Genomic DNA, 15,000 nt, shown 5'->3' with positions numbered 1-15,000 from the left:
GAGAGTTTACCATGAAGAGGAGAGAAAGTGAGAGTTAACCATGAAGAGAGGAAAACTGACAGTTTACCATGAAGAGGAGAGAAAGTGAGAGTTAACCATGAAGAGAGGAAAACTGACAGTTTACCATGAAGAGGAGAGAAAGTGAGAGTTAACCATGAAGAGAGGAAAACTGACAGTTTACCATGAAGAGGAGAGAAAGTGAGAGTTAACCATGAAGAGAGGAAAACTGACAGTTTACCATGAAGAGGAGAGAAAGTGAGAGTTTACCATGAAGAGAGGAATAACTGACAGTTTACCAAGAAGAGGAGAAAAACTGACAGTTTACCATGAAGAGGAGAGAAAGTGACAGTTTACCATGAAGAGGGGAAAAACTGAGCGTTAACAGCTCATCTTGTCTCAGACGTCTGTGGTTTTGTTTCAGCTCTAAAACGAGGAAAATCCATCAAACCATCTTCTGAGGCTACAAAGAATATGAACTTGAAGTTAGCAGTAATGCTTTTTGGGCCTGCTCTCTTGCCATATGAACACAACGCAGGACTAAAGTAGACCATCATGGAGCAGTCAGATACAGAAACCAGCTGTGTGATGTGGCTAAGAGCTGATGGCTAACTCGCTTAGACACAGATTTTTGTGGATACTCTCCGTTCCACATCGATCACAGAAATCTTTTCATCAGGAAAAAAAATCCTCAACAATGTGACTGAAACACAGGCCTGCAGAAATGCCTTGCTCTCGGGGTTGACGGAAACATCATTAAGAGAGAAGAAGCAGAGCTAAATGGAAAATTAAAGCTGGGGTGGAGATAGATCTGAGAAATGACTGTCAGCTCCCGGTGTGTGAACAACACGCTGCTGCTGTGTTTACAGCAAACAGTCGGTGCTACACGGACAACCACGCAGCGTAAAATAACACTGATCTGTTTTCAATGGTACAGCACTCAACAAACAGCCATCATCTGCTCTGCTGGAGTGCTGCTCTTTAAAGATCCACAGCTGGATCCCTGTCATTACTATCATCGCTAGCACCTCTTAGCATCTTAGCATTAGCATGTTCCCTCTGGAGAGGACAGAGCTGTCAGAACATCTATCCTTGTGTCTAATCAGCCGTGACTAAGCCCGTCTCAGCGTCCAGCCCGGCCTGCGTCTGCATCACTGGAGGAATAACCTGATGGAGCTCTCATTTCCTCTACAGCCAGAGCTGCGTCGGCTTAATAAGGCTAAGAGCCCCTGTGAGTCACTCCCAACTAACGGCCCAATAAAACCCAACCTGGCAAGCAGCCTTGGCCCTGTTCTGATGGGCCACGGAGGAAACAGGAAAGAAGCTACCTCCTGTTTGTCGCTGTGAATCTGACCCTTCTCCTCTTTGTCCTCAGGGGTCGAACCAATCAGAGGACTCAGCTCTCTGTGAATGTTTAGCACCAACAACGATGAAAGACCAGGGGCAGATTTCATGCGTTTCAGCAAACACTATTTTTGACGGTACCTCTGGTTTTCATCTCCTGCAGTAACCTCTGGAGCCAGGCTATCAGTGCTGCATTTCCTCAAGTGTCTGCCCAACAACAAACCCTAACACTCAAACCCTCAAACGCTCAAACCCTCAAACGCTCAAACCCTCAAACCCTCAAACCCTCAAACGCTCAAACCCTCAAACCTTCAAACCCTCAAACGCTCAAATCCTCAAACCCTCAAACGCTCAAACCCTCAAACCCTCAAACTCTCAAACCCTAAAACCCTCAAACGCTCAAATGCTCAATCGCTCAAACCCTCAAACCCTCAAACGCTCAAACCCTCAAACCTTCAAACCCTCAAACGCTCAAACCCTCAAACCCTCAAACCCTCAAACGCTCAAACCCTCAAACCCTCAAACTCTCAAACCCTAAAACCCTCAAACGCTCAAACCCTCAAACGCTCATTCTCAGAGCAGAGCCAAGCATGTTCACTGACAGCAAAACAGTTTGGTCTAAGCAGGTCTTTGGTCTATGGCTGAACACATACACACAGTAGGATGACAGTTCAGTTCTGTTTGGGAGATTTCAACCCAGATTTCAACACAAGCTGTGTGTCTACCACTACTGGTACGGGTTGGATCAGTTAAACCTGATCCTGCTTGTGTCTCCACGACCAAGCGTGCCCCTCTTGTCGGGTGCTGGGGGCCACATCCAGCTGATGAACAGCGGACACCATGGACCACTGCTCTGTGGCGCCAGTTTCCATGGTCACACGAGGAGTGATGATTCTTTTGACCAATCAGCAAACTGCAGTGTTTCCAGCTCCACCTTCTGGGGTCCAATCAGGATGTGTAGCACCACAACAGAAGGGAACCAGAAAGTGGGATGGTACGGGTCAGTTAATTGGGGACCAGAACCCAGACAAACTGAACTGAACGGCTCGGTGGAACTGGCTAAAGTTCATGAAACTCAGGTCTTGCAGACAGGTGGGGTGTAGCTGTTTGCTGGGAGCTCCACCTCTTTGTCTGTTTCTGATGGAGTGGTTTTAGCATCAAAATACCTTTTTAGAAACCAGTTCATCATGTCCAAGGGGATAAATCAATGTCTGATACAGTTAATGAGTTATCACTAAGCCTCTCTTCAGCAGCATCATGAAGACAAAATACAGCCGCATCAACCTTTCTAGTGCTGAGTCGTCCAGATTCATCACTGTTATAAACACATTGACGAGAAGACAGAAATTAAATTTGATGTGATCAAAATAGGTAAATAAATTAAGATCAACATTAGCATGGATAAAAGAACTGGATGAATGCTCTGCTCATAAATTATGTGTGAACGATTCTTCCCAGTGATGCTCTTTGTTAAGATCTATGAGGCAGGATCGATCTCTGGCCGGGGGTGGAGCAGCATGCAGTCTGCTCCGCCTACGTCACAGGAAACCATGCTTATTCAATCACAGATATCACCATGAGCTGCCTTTGTCATCTGTAACAGTCTGATCAGTCACACCTCATGTTTAATACCTGACACTGTTTTTGTGTCACTTAAAGACACAACATCCTTTTTCACTCTGGTGGATTTCTTCAGAAAACTCTCTGTTATGATACACGTCCCCAGATGTCAGCAGTGATTGGCTGGTTATGATACAAGTCCCCAGATGTCAGCAGTGATTGGCTGGTTATGATACACGTCCCCAGATGTCAGCAGTGATTGGCTGGTTATGATACACGTCCCCAGATGTCAGCAGTGATTGGCTGGTTATGATACAAGTCCCCAGATGTCAGCAGTGATTGGCTGGTTATGATACACATCCCCAGATGTCAGCAGTGATTGGCTGGTTATGAAGAGAAGATGTGGAGTCTGTTCCTTTGTCTCTGCTTGACTGGCTTTGGTGATGGATGGATTGGATGCTTTGGATGAGCGGCCACAGTTTCTGTCTCTGACAGGCCTAATGAATCTGATTCCTCATCTTAACAAAAGAGAAATTGCTGTCTGGCAGGTTGATTTGGTTGTCTGACTCATCAGTTATACATGAACTCTTACTGTCAGTCTGAACTGGTCAGAGACAGGTTTTCTTTTTCTTATAAAAGTGATTTTTCAGAGTCACTGAGCAGCTCCTGGTGGCTCTGCAGTCAGAGTCTGTTTGTTGATGGGACGTCAGGCTCCGGGTACGTCAGGCTCCGGGTGCGTCAGGCTCCGGGTACGTCAGGCTCCGGGCACGTCAGGCTCCGGGTACGTCAGGCTCTGGGTACGTCAGGCTCCGGGTACGTCAGGCTCCGGGTAGGTCAGGCTCCGGGTGCGTCAGGCTCCGGGTACAGCCTTTCAGACCAGCTGGTTGTGTCAGTGCAGCTCTGCTGTGTTTGTCATTGAAGGTGAGCAGGGCATGATAATTTATGAAAAATGGTTTTAACTTGACACAGTTTGTTACAGGCCGTAGACAAACAGAAACACGGTGTCCCTCTGCTTCACTTTTGGCTTTCTGACCAGTTCGCACATTTTCTGTCCAACTGGTTCATTTTTGTCTCGTGAAAAATAAAAATCTGTGTAGCTTTAGCATGTCCTCTGGATTTATGGTACTGATGTCAAACATCACACAGCAGAACCAGTGATGTTTTAAGGAGCACCACGTCTTTATTTGTCGGGGTAAAAATCAGATGCCTCTGAAGTCAGGCTGTGGACAAATATCTCTGCATGACTGGTCTGTCCGTCAGCCGGCTCTGCTCACAGTTTGGCCTGTCTCGTCCTCATCTATCTGGCCCTGACGCAGCTCAGTGGGAGCCTGGAGCTCCCAGTACATTGGCTCCAGACTGTGTGATAAATAAAAACCAAGTGTCACTGCTTCTAGCTCTGTGGCTAACCAGCCAAATCAACGACAGCTCAGTCCATGTGCCCCGAGAGCCCCTGGAAACAACACAGTGATTTCAGACGACTGTCACCACACTTTAAACTACACCAACACTCATCATTCTCATGTATAATTTTTATTTCATTCTTTCTTTTTTTGTATTTTACTACTTACTCTGTCGACTGCTGCTGTCAACACAACAATTTTTCAGTTTGGGATCAATACTGTAATTCTATTCTATTCTATTCTATTCTATTCTATTCTATTCTATTCTATTCTATTCTATTCGATTCTATTCTATTCTATTCTATTCTATTCTATTCTAGTCTATTAAGTCACACTTACAGTAAACTGAACTCTGTCAGTCTGAGTTTCTGCTGTTCTGTCTCTTTGTCTCTTGTATCTCCCTGTTTATCCTGTTTTCTTTACAACAACAATTCTGACTTTTCACAAGAGACTGGATTCCCTCTTTTTCTGTAAAGTCAGAGATTCATGAGGCTGAAGAAAACCTTTGTTTCCTCATTGGATTCAGGTGAGGTTTCTTCTTCAACGATTCACTTTTTATAGTCAATCATTCCATAATTCAGACCCTCCTATTTATCCGCCTGTCTGACACGTTTCCTGCTGCAGGGAGCGACAAAAAGATCAAATAACTAAACAATCATCAGCAGGACGTACGGCTTTTCCCAGAATGCACAGAGACAAGGGCTTCACTCTCAACCCTCAACCCCCTTTCTTTGTATCTTTTTCACCCAGTGTGTGTGTGTGTGTGTGTGTGTGTGTGTGTGTGTGTGTGTGTGTGTGTGTGTGTGTGTGTGTGTGTGTGTGAGAGTGTGTGTGTCCCAATAAACTTTTTCAGTTGGTTCTGTTTATAATCTTACCTTTCTCTTCAACCTCTGCTACTTTTCTTTTGATTGTAGCGTTGCTGTCATTTTAGAACTGATTAGAACTGACTAATCATTGAAATTTCCCATGTGCCAACACTTTGTTTTACTCTTTCCTTTTTTACATTCCTAGCTTGTATTGGTTAGCTGTATAGTTGTAACAGTCACGTTGGTTTTTAAATTAGTAAATGTATAAAACAATAAAGAACAGCTGATGAATTCCTTATTTGTCTTTAAAAGGTAAAACTTCTTTAAAGCTTGTGTCGGCTTATTCCATGATTAAAATTTGATCACTTCTGGTCTAAGAAGTCGAACTGCTGCTCTACATGTTATCACACAAGACCTGGATTCTTCCTTATAAATTCCTCTCTTCATTACGAATAAATAAAATCATTTACACTTAAAATATTTTCCCTAAATTGGCACTAATTAGCTAGCAGAAATGTTTCTTTAGCTTAACGTAAATGCTTGGAAATGGTGTGAATGGGGCTGAGACAGCAAAGCTGTGTTCCTCTGTGCAATGGGAGAGGTTTTATTGCTCTTTAATTTCAAAATGTTTTTTTTTCATCTAATATGATCAATCTGTGGTTCGAATGCTCATGATGTGATCAGGATTAAACTGTGATGAATTGTGCAGGCAGAGCACAGAAAAATAGAAGATACGGCTACCACGCAAACCAAATCTCTGTTCCAGTAGTTTCTGTTTCCACCATGGTCGATCAGCGACGGCGTGCACCTGTTGAGCACAGACAGGACCATCGAGCCTGAGGGAGAAACAGACCAGCTGACGTCTGTTTTCAGCACCATGGACAGCACGTCATCACAACGAGTGGGAGTGACCAACGGGAGAATCAAGAAGAAAAGACGAAAGAAACAAAAAGAAAGAAAGAGACAAAACCTCATGGCGGGGGGGGGGGGGGGGCAGAGAGACGGAGAGGGGAAGAGATCTGGACATGTCATTAGGGATTAGCCCAGTTCTACAGCGCGGGGCTTTCAGTGTCTGAGTGCTCGTCCTCACACACACACACACACACACACACACACACACACACACACACACACACACACACACACACACACACACACACACACACACACACACAGCCTGCAGCACAGCGTGATAACTCCCTGTTTGGATAGATAGATAGATAGATAGATAGATAGATAGATAGATAGATAGATAGATAGATAGATAGACAGATAGATAGATAGATAGATAGATAGATAGATAGATAGATAGATAGATAGATAGATAGATAGATAGATAGATAGATAGGTAGGTAGAGGTGGAGCAGTCAAAAGCAAAAAGAAAGCAGGCTGTCATGATTAATAAATCTGTCACCTCTTTAAAATAAGGATTCACCTTGAACAATAAAACCAACTGTTCATCCTTTATCACATCATCACATGGGGACAAACTCAAGCTAACACACTCAGCCCTGAAGCATCAGAAAGCTCTCTGTGTAATACAAAAAACAACAACTATCATCATCATCAGCAGCAGCAGCAGCATCTTCCTCTTGGGCCTCGGACACACCTAAACACACCAGAAAATCAGTAACTTCTCATGCTCTCACCTGCAGAAACACTCCACCAAACGTCCCACCCTCCCTCAGTCCAGTCCCGTGCTGCTCTGCCTCCTCCTCGCCTCCTCCTCGGCTACTCCTCGGAGCCTGCTGCAGCTCTGTTAGTCCGCTGGGAGAAGCGACACCCACCCCAAACTCTCCCTTTTCGTCCCTCGTTTCTCACGCACAGACGCAAAGGTGTGGTGTCAGCTACACACAGGAAGAAGGGACTATTTCCTCATCTCTACGAGGACGTATCGTTTCCGCAGAGTAATGCGCCATCGCTCGAGAAAAAACAGCACAAAGGAGACAACAGCACTAGGTAGGAGGAAGAGGGGTGAGAGGGGGAGTCAGCGGAGGGGAGAGGGTGAGTAGGGATTGTAGCTGAAGGAAAGCAGAGGATGAGAGGTAAAAGTGGAGGAAGGCACTCACTGTGGCTCGGCCGGATTAAAGGAGGATGCCCATGTCGGATGCTGCAGTCGGTCACCAGCATCAGCAGCAGCATCTCTGGGCTGCGAGGGAGGGAGGCTGGGGGGAGGCAGGGAGGGAGGAGTGAGGGAGGGAGGGAGGAGTGAGGGAGGCTGATGATGTAAAACGCTTTAAATCATTTAGGAGCTCGCTGCACGACATGTGACCATGAGGAGCGGAGTGGATCTCTCTTTCTTCCAGTTTCTGATTCGGTGTTCGGACCCAGACAGCGGGCCGACCGGACCGTTCTGCTCCCCTCCCGCGTGATCAACACAGATCCAACCGTGGCACGAGGATTATCACTACAATGTGCACGCGACCATCTCACAACTGCTCCGTATTAACGCTCATCATGCTCTTCAGGCTCCATTTCATATGATATTAACTCATATAAAAATAACACCAGTTTTCATTTAGGAAACAAGAATTTAAATTATTTCTATCTTTATTTATTTTTATACACATCAGTTTTTACTGCAAGCACTCAGAAATAATGACATGTTATTTTTTTGTTTGTTTTTTTTCCTCTTGGAGTTAAAAATGACTATAGGAGTTAAGACTCTGAGTGATGTCCTCAGAAACTGTCTGGTAATTGCATCGATCAATGGGTTGTAAACATATCACCTGCCATAAATCATCCAAAGTGGTGCAAAGTGGGATGTCAAAGTCACATAAAGACATCTCCAAGACATTTTCTAATCATCTGACATTTCCTCAGACGCAGAGAGCGAAGGGGGTCTTCTCCAAGCACCATGTGGATGTCTAAAGACCTGAGGGAAATTATTACCCACCAGCCACCATTCATTTCTAAAGGCTGATGCTGAATTATTAAACCCTGAGCTGTTGTCTGATCAAATATTCAGCAGACTGACATGTTATTTACCATCAATCCATAGGAAGCTGATGTTTGTCACGTCGCGTGCGTGAATGTTGACGATAATGCATTTAGGCACGTCAACATTAGCAGGAAAAATCAGTCTTTGTTAATTTGACTCAGTACATTTACAGGTCTCTGTCTCATCAGTGGATAAATAGAAAATGCAGAGTAACAGCCCTGTGTGAGGGTATGCAGACTGTCTTTGTGGTAACAGTTGTTGTTAGCACACTGTAAATGCTGTTGTTAGCACACTGTAAATGTTGTTGTTAGCACACTGTAAACGCTGTTGTTAGCACACTGTACATGTTGTTGTTAGCACACTGTAAACGCTGTTGTTAGCACACTGTACATGTTGTTGTTAGCACACTGTAAACGCTGTTGTTAGCTCACTGTAAATGTTGTTGTTAGCACACTGTAAATGCTGTAGTATCACACTGTAAATGCTGTTGTTAGCACACTGTAAATGCTGTTGTTAGCTTACTGTAAACTTTTTTGTTATTTTACTGTAAATGCTGTAGTATCACACTGTAAATGCTGTAGTATCACACTGTAAATGCTGTTGTATCACACTGTAAATGCTGTGGTTAGCACACTGTAAATGCTGTTGTTAGCTCACTGTAAATGTTGTTGTTAGCACACTGTAAACGCTGTTGTTAGCTCACTGTAAATGCTGTTGTTAGCACACTGTAAATGCTGTTGTTAGCTTACTGTAAACTTTTTTGTTATTTTACTGTAAATGCTGTTGTAAGCACACTGTAAATGCTGTGGTTAGCTTACTGTAAAATGATGTTGTTAGCTTACTGTAAATGCTGTTGTATCACACTGTAAATGCTGTTGTATCACACTGTAAATGCTGTTGTTAGCTTACTGTAAAATGATGTTGTTAGCTTACTGTAAATGCTGTTGTATCACACTTTAAATGCTGTTGTTAGCACACTGTAAATGCTGTGGTTAGCTTACTGTAAACTTTTTTGTTATTTTACTGTAAATGCTGTTGTAAGCACACTGTAAATGCTGTGGTTAGCTTACTGTAAAATGATGTTGTTAGCTTACTGTAAATGCTGTTGTATCACACTTTAAATGCTGTTGTTAGCAAACTGTAAATGCTGTTGTATCACACTTTAAATGCTGTTGTTAGCACACTGTAAATGCTGTTGTTAGCTTACTGTAAACTTTTTTGTTATTTTACTGTAAATGCTGTAGTATCACACTGTAAATGCTGTAGTATCACACTGTAAATGCTGTTGTATCACACTGTAAATGCTGTGGTTAGCACACTGTAAATGCTGTTGTTAGCTCACTGTAAATGTTGTTGTTAGCACACTGTAAACGCTGTTGTTAGCTCACTGTAAATGCTGTTGTTAGCACACTGTAAATGCTGTTGTTAGCTTACTGTAAACTTTTTTGTTATTTTACTGTAAATGCTGTTGTAAGCACACTGTAAATGCTGTGGTTAGCTTACTGTAAAATGATGTTGTTAGCTTACTGTAAATGCTGTTGTATCACACTGTAAATGCTGTTGTATCACACTGTAAATGCTGTTGTTAGCTTACTGTAAAATGATGTTGTTAGCTTACTGTAAATGCTGTTGTATCACACTTTAAATGCTGTTGTTAGCACACTGTAAATGCTGTGGTTAGCTTACTGTAAACTTTTTTGTTATTTTACTGTAAATGCTGTTGTAAGCACACTGTAAATGCTGTGGTTAGCTTACTGTAAAATGATGTTGTTAGCTTACTGTAAATGCTGTTGTATCACACTGTAAATGCTGTTGTATCACACTGTAAATGCTGTTGTTAGCTTACTGTAAAATGATGTTGTTAGCTTACTGTAAATGCTGTTGTATCACACTTTAAATGCTGTTGTTAGCACACTGTAAATGCTGTGGTTAGCTTACTGTAAAATGATGTTGTTAGCTTACTGTAAATGCTGTTGTATCACACTGTAAATGCTGTTGTTAGCACACTGTAAATGCTGTTGTTAGCACACTGTAAATGCTGTTGTTAGCACACTGTAAATGCTGTGGTTAGCACACTGTAAATGCTGTTGTTAGCACACTGTAAATGCTGTGGTTAGCTTACTGTAAAATGATGTTGTTATTTTACTGTAAATGCTGTTGTTAGCTTACTGTAAATGCTGTTGTTAGCACACTGTAAATGCTGTTGTTAGCACACTGTAAACTTTTTTTTGATTTTACTGTAAATGCTGTTGTTAGCTTACTGTAAATGCTGTTGTTAGCACACTGTAAATGCTGTTGTTAGCACACTGTAAATGCTGTTGTTAGCACACTGTAAATGCTGTTGTTAGCTCACTGTAAATGCTGTTGTTAGCACACTGTAAATGCTGTTGTTAGCACACTGTAAATGCTGTTGTTAGCTCACTGTAAATGCTGTTGTTAGCACACTGTAAATGCTGTGGTTAGCTTACTGTAAAATGATGTTGTTAGCAGGTCTGACATGCTTCGGACACATTCTCCAAACTGTGATTGAGAATGAGTGAGCTGTGTAAGTCACCTGAAGGAGGCACACCCACTTAAGGCTCTGTACATGAGGACTGTTAGTGGAATACGTTCTTTATTCTTTACTGGTTTGTAACGATTTTCAGTTTCCTGCGCTCTGCCTGCTCCGTGATGACATGTTTGATGCCTTCATGGCCACAGCTCTGATGTTCCCTCACACTCACAGCTAAATGTCAGCCGCCCTGCAGTCCAGCTGCTGACTTTTTTGTGTGTGTGTGTGTGTGTGTGAGTGTGTGTGTGTGTATGCGTGTGTGTGAAGGATGACTCACTATCACTGCGCCCTAAGCACAGAGACAGCTGTAAGACCTAAGTGCCACTACCCATAATTCAGTTCTGTTTGATGAGGTCACTGGGCTACAGGGCTGGAGTGACCCCTCATATCTGGTAAGTTTAAATCTGCAGGAGTGGACACACACACACACACACACACACACACACACACACACACACACACACACACACACACACACACACACGGGTCCTTACGTGTCAGATTAGAGTAAGGTCAAACCTGGACCACATATACACTGATGGCTGATGGGATGTGTAGGCCTTTCTGCAGGGCTTTAGCTGCTTACATGAGGATGGGTGTGTGTGTGTGTGTGTGTGTGTGTGTGTGTGTGTGTGTGTGTGTGTGTGTGTGTGCAGGGACCTGAGATCATGGAGCCTCATGTTTCCTTCCAGCACGTGTTGGTGTTGAAGATTTATTGACTCCACATAACTTCCCCGGCTGCTCATATCTCATCATAATAAATGCTCCATATTCACACACTATGAAAACTGAATATCCACTTTAATAGTCTCTCCTCCATCCACGTCAGCCTCCTCAGCTCTGCTCTAACTGGCATGTATTATTCAACAGGAGCTCCAGATGCAGCCTTCCTCTCTGCCACTCCCTGCGCCACAGCAGAGCACGGGGAGACCAGGACTGAAAAGAGAAGAGGACCTTCAGACCATATCAAGTGATGAGCAATAAAGATAAGAAAAATACAACAACAGGGACCATGAGATAAAAGAAAACAGAGCTGGAGAAATGAAGAGGGTACCAATCCAAACAGAGCTGTCTCTTTCTTACACACTGGACCTGATTTAGAAACCCTACAGTGATCTTAGACCAGGACTTCTTGTTTAATTTATCTGGACTTAAAGATGGAGAGCCACTACCTGATTCCACTTCAGAGGAAAAAACATCAAATCTTTCTCAAACCTCTTCTTTGCTTCTCACTGATAAAAGACTTGTTTCTAGTCTTACAGGACTTGAGTCCGGTCTCTGGGAGCTTTGCCTGCCTCTAAGGGTCCCAGCTGCCAAAAGCCATCCCACTTTGGGGTCAGGATGCCATCGTACAGTCGCTGAGTGACATGTGAATGAGTTCAGGGTCGTCCCACTCACAGGAGAGGAGTTTTGATTCTCCAAAGGTCTGTAGCTCTGTCTGTACAGTGTTTGCTTCTTGGGTTTAGGCTCGGGCCAGGGCCGGGGGTTATTTCACTGATGATTTATTTGTACAGTTTAAAAAGATGAAAGAGTCACATGGATTCCTCGGCAGTGAGCGTTCAGGGTGATGTTGTTCAGTCTGCAGAGTTAGCATGCTAACCTCATCTATCAGTACGATGCTAACAGAAGCTCAACAAACAGAAGACAAACTCTCCCAGCCTTTTCCTGAGGATTGATGTGGTTAATGATCAGTTTATCTCTAGTGTTGTTCATGTTAGTGGAAGATAAGAACAGTTTTAGGGGGCCATCAAGGCTTTTCACCAGTCAGAGTCATCACTAAGCATCGAACTCAGCAAGAAGATCAGTAAGAAGAAGCTGCGTGATAACACGAGTGATGGGACGCCAGTCTCTGCTCCTCCTGCAGTTGTTGAATGGTGTTCATTATGTCTTTGTTAAATAGATATAGTTACTTTCCTTTATGGCATGTAGGTTTTTCACATACCTTGACATGTTTCGGCACTTCTAAGGAAGACTGAAGTTTCCACCAAAACATGTCAAGGTATGTGAAAAACCCAGGTCTGAGATAAAGGAAAGTAACTATATCCTCCTGCAGTTATTGATCATCAAACATCTCACACCATCAGCCGTGAAGGAAACGTTTCCTGTCACCCCGAGCTGCTCAGATGTCGAGCTCTGAATGAAACAGATCAGGACGGCTGATGTCAGGTACGCAGACCTAAGGGTTATACAACACTCGACTAAATTACCTTCCAGCTTGTAAGCGTGCATGAACACACACATGACTGTGTGTGTGTGTGTGTGTGTGTGTGTGTGTGTGTGTGTGTGTGTGTGTGTGTGTGTGTGTGTGTGTGTGTGTGTGTGTGTGTGTGTGTTAATGTGTGTATCCACTGCAGCCACAGCCAGAAGTCAAAGACCTCCTGAGATGGAAACAGTAATTCACCTCCTCATACACACGGGCTCTCAGATTTTCATATAAACCTTCCCAATTCATCTTCCTCTGCCTTCGTGTGTCCTCTTCACACACACACACACACACACACACACACAGACACAGATCACCATGGAGACGGATTGGGGGGGTCTGTTGACTGATGCTCACCCATCTCTGGCTTGCGTTATCTCTGTCTCTTTCTCTCTGTCGATAAATTTCAAACCCTCATGTTTCTGTCTGCACAACTTTCAGCTCTCACAACAACTTCAACCCCAGAACTCACGACTGACTTTCAAACCTCAGAGGAACCACTTAAGCCCACGCTGTCTGCATGCAAATATTTAGTTCATTAAGAGAAAAGAAAGAAAATGAAAATGAAGAGAAATTCAGATGTCACAGCAGCAAACAAGAAAACCAAAGAAAAAAGAACAAAACTAACAAACAAACAAACAAACTGAGCCGGCCTTCCTCGCCACTTTGTTCAGTCTCACTCTCTTTGTATTGTCCTCCACTGACAGCAGGTGAAATCCACCCAATGTAGCTCTGGTGTCTGGTGTCAGCTCCATTAGCCGTGTCTCTGTCAGTAGCATGATCCCTCTCTGTGGACATGCCCCCTGATTCTGGGTTAGCTCTGCTAGCTTGTCCATCTTATTGGAGACAGATCTGACATCCCTCTTAGCCCTTTGTGGTCAGCATTGACCTGCTAAAGGCTGATAACAGCTGATCTCATATGTAAACAAGCTACAGGCTGCTAATAGCCTCTCATGTAAACAATCTGACCACTGAAGATCTGTGGACAAACACAAAAACAAAAGTAAAAAAACACCACTACAGACATCACCAGTTTGGTGTCTATGACCAATAAATGAGCCACAAAAATTCATCATAGACTCCAAAGGCAAAGATGACGAAGACAGAAGAAGAAGTTACAGCGAAGGGACGAGGAGGACAGGGCTGCCTGCATCGCTTCATCCTTGGCCTCTTTTGTGAAAGTGTTTTCTCGTCCCAGTGATCTGAAAACCATCCTGGAGAAATAAAGGTTTCACTAATGAATTGAAAGAAAAAAAATTACAAAAAACCTCAATTACATCTCCTCATGCTCATTCAGCATGCTAACCCTCCTTTCCAGCTTGTTGAGGTAGACAGATGTGGTCAATGAAACCCATCCAAAGATGTGACTCATTCACCCTGAGAGGCAACACCACGACACCAAAGGTTTAAGACACTTAGAGCATGGCATGGCTGTTGGTCTGTGTATCCCACAAACTGACTGTTATTACTATTGTTTTTTTACACACCACCATCTCCAGGGTTGGTCCAAACAGAGAAAACACCCAGTGGGCTGCTGTTCTCGGGGAAAGTGTTGCCTGGTCTGATTGGTCTGCCCCCCCCCCTGTCTGCTTTATCTTTACAGCTGAGCACTGTGTCCGGTGGCAGCGTTGGAGGGATTTTCCTAGCAGTGAGTAATGTGTGAATATGATCCCTGTAGGCTCCTCCATCAAATCAAACTTTATTTATCCCCTGACGAGAGCTGAATGAGGGCCGTGCCACACCTCAGTGAAAGAAGGGGAAACAGTGACAGACAGGACGAGACAGGACACGTGGGAGAAGAACAGGATTTGTAGTTAGGTTAGGTAGTCTCTTAGGTCTGGGTTTCTGTTGAAACATTCAGATGGTAGCCCCAGAATTTGGATTAAACATGAAAACATGGATCCATCTTGCCTTATCATCTCAGACTGGTTTCTTAAACACAGCAATGAGTTCAGTGTTCTCCAGTGGCCTCCACAGTCCCCAAATCTCGGTCCAATAGAGCCCCTTAGGGATGTGGTGGAGCAGGAAACTCTCATCATGGATGTTCAGCCCACAGATCTGCAGCGACTGTGTGATGCTATCATGTTAATACTGAGAAAAACCTCTGAGGGATGTTTCCAACGCCTTGTTGAATCTATGACACCAGGAATCAAAGCAGCTCTGAAGACGGCCCAGCCATCAGTGATGGTGATGATCCC

General features: G+C 43.7%; 2 protein-coding genes across 3 annotated transcripts in view; both read right to left on the bottom strand.

Annotated features, from left to right (window-relative positions):
• Positions 1-7,471, bottom strand: part of slc7a14a (solute carrier family 7 member 14a) — a 23,548-nt gene extending 16,077 nt beyond the window's left edge. The window contains exon 1 of one of the 2 annotated variants that reach the window (XM_074691701.1): positions 7,177-7,471. The gene's annotated coding sequence lies outside the window, so the exon portion shown is untranslated. Of the gene's footprint in view, positions 1-6,756; positions 7,144-7,176 lie in introns of those variants that run through there. The other variant, XM_074691702.1, reaches the window with a different exon arrangement.
• Positions 6,745-15,000, bottom strand: part of LOC141806130 (claudin-11-like) — a 35,138-nt gene continuing 26,882 nt past the window's right edge. The window contains exons 3-4 of the mRNA XM_074691396.1: positions 7,177-7,272; positions 6,745-6,923 (exon numbers count right to left, since the gene is read on the bottom strand). Coding sequence (XP_074547497.1) covers positions 6,745-6,923; positions 7,177-7,272 — 275 coding nt within the window. The remainder of the gene's footprint in view (positions 6,924-7,176; positions 7,273-15,000) is intronic.

Source organism: Halichoeres trimaculatus, unplaced genomic scaffold, assembly GCF_033239565.1.
Source record: "Halichoeres trimaculatus isolate MK-OKI-2021-1 unplaced genomic scaffold, fHalTri1.1 fHalTri1_scaffold_17, whole genome shotgun sequence".
Classification (NCBI taxonomy): domain Eukaryota; kingdom Metazoa; phylum Chordata; class Actinopteri; order Labriformes; family Labridae; genus Halichoeres; species Halichoeres trimaculatus.
This window is presented reverse-complemented; position numbering and strand designations above follow the sequence as displayed.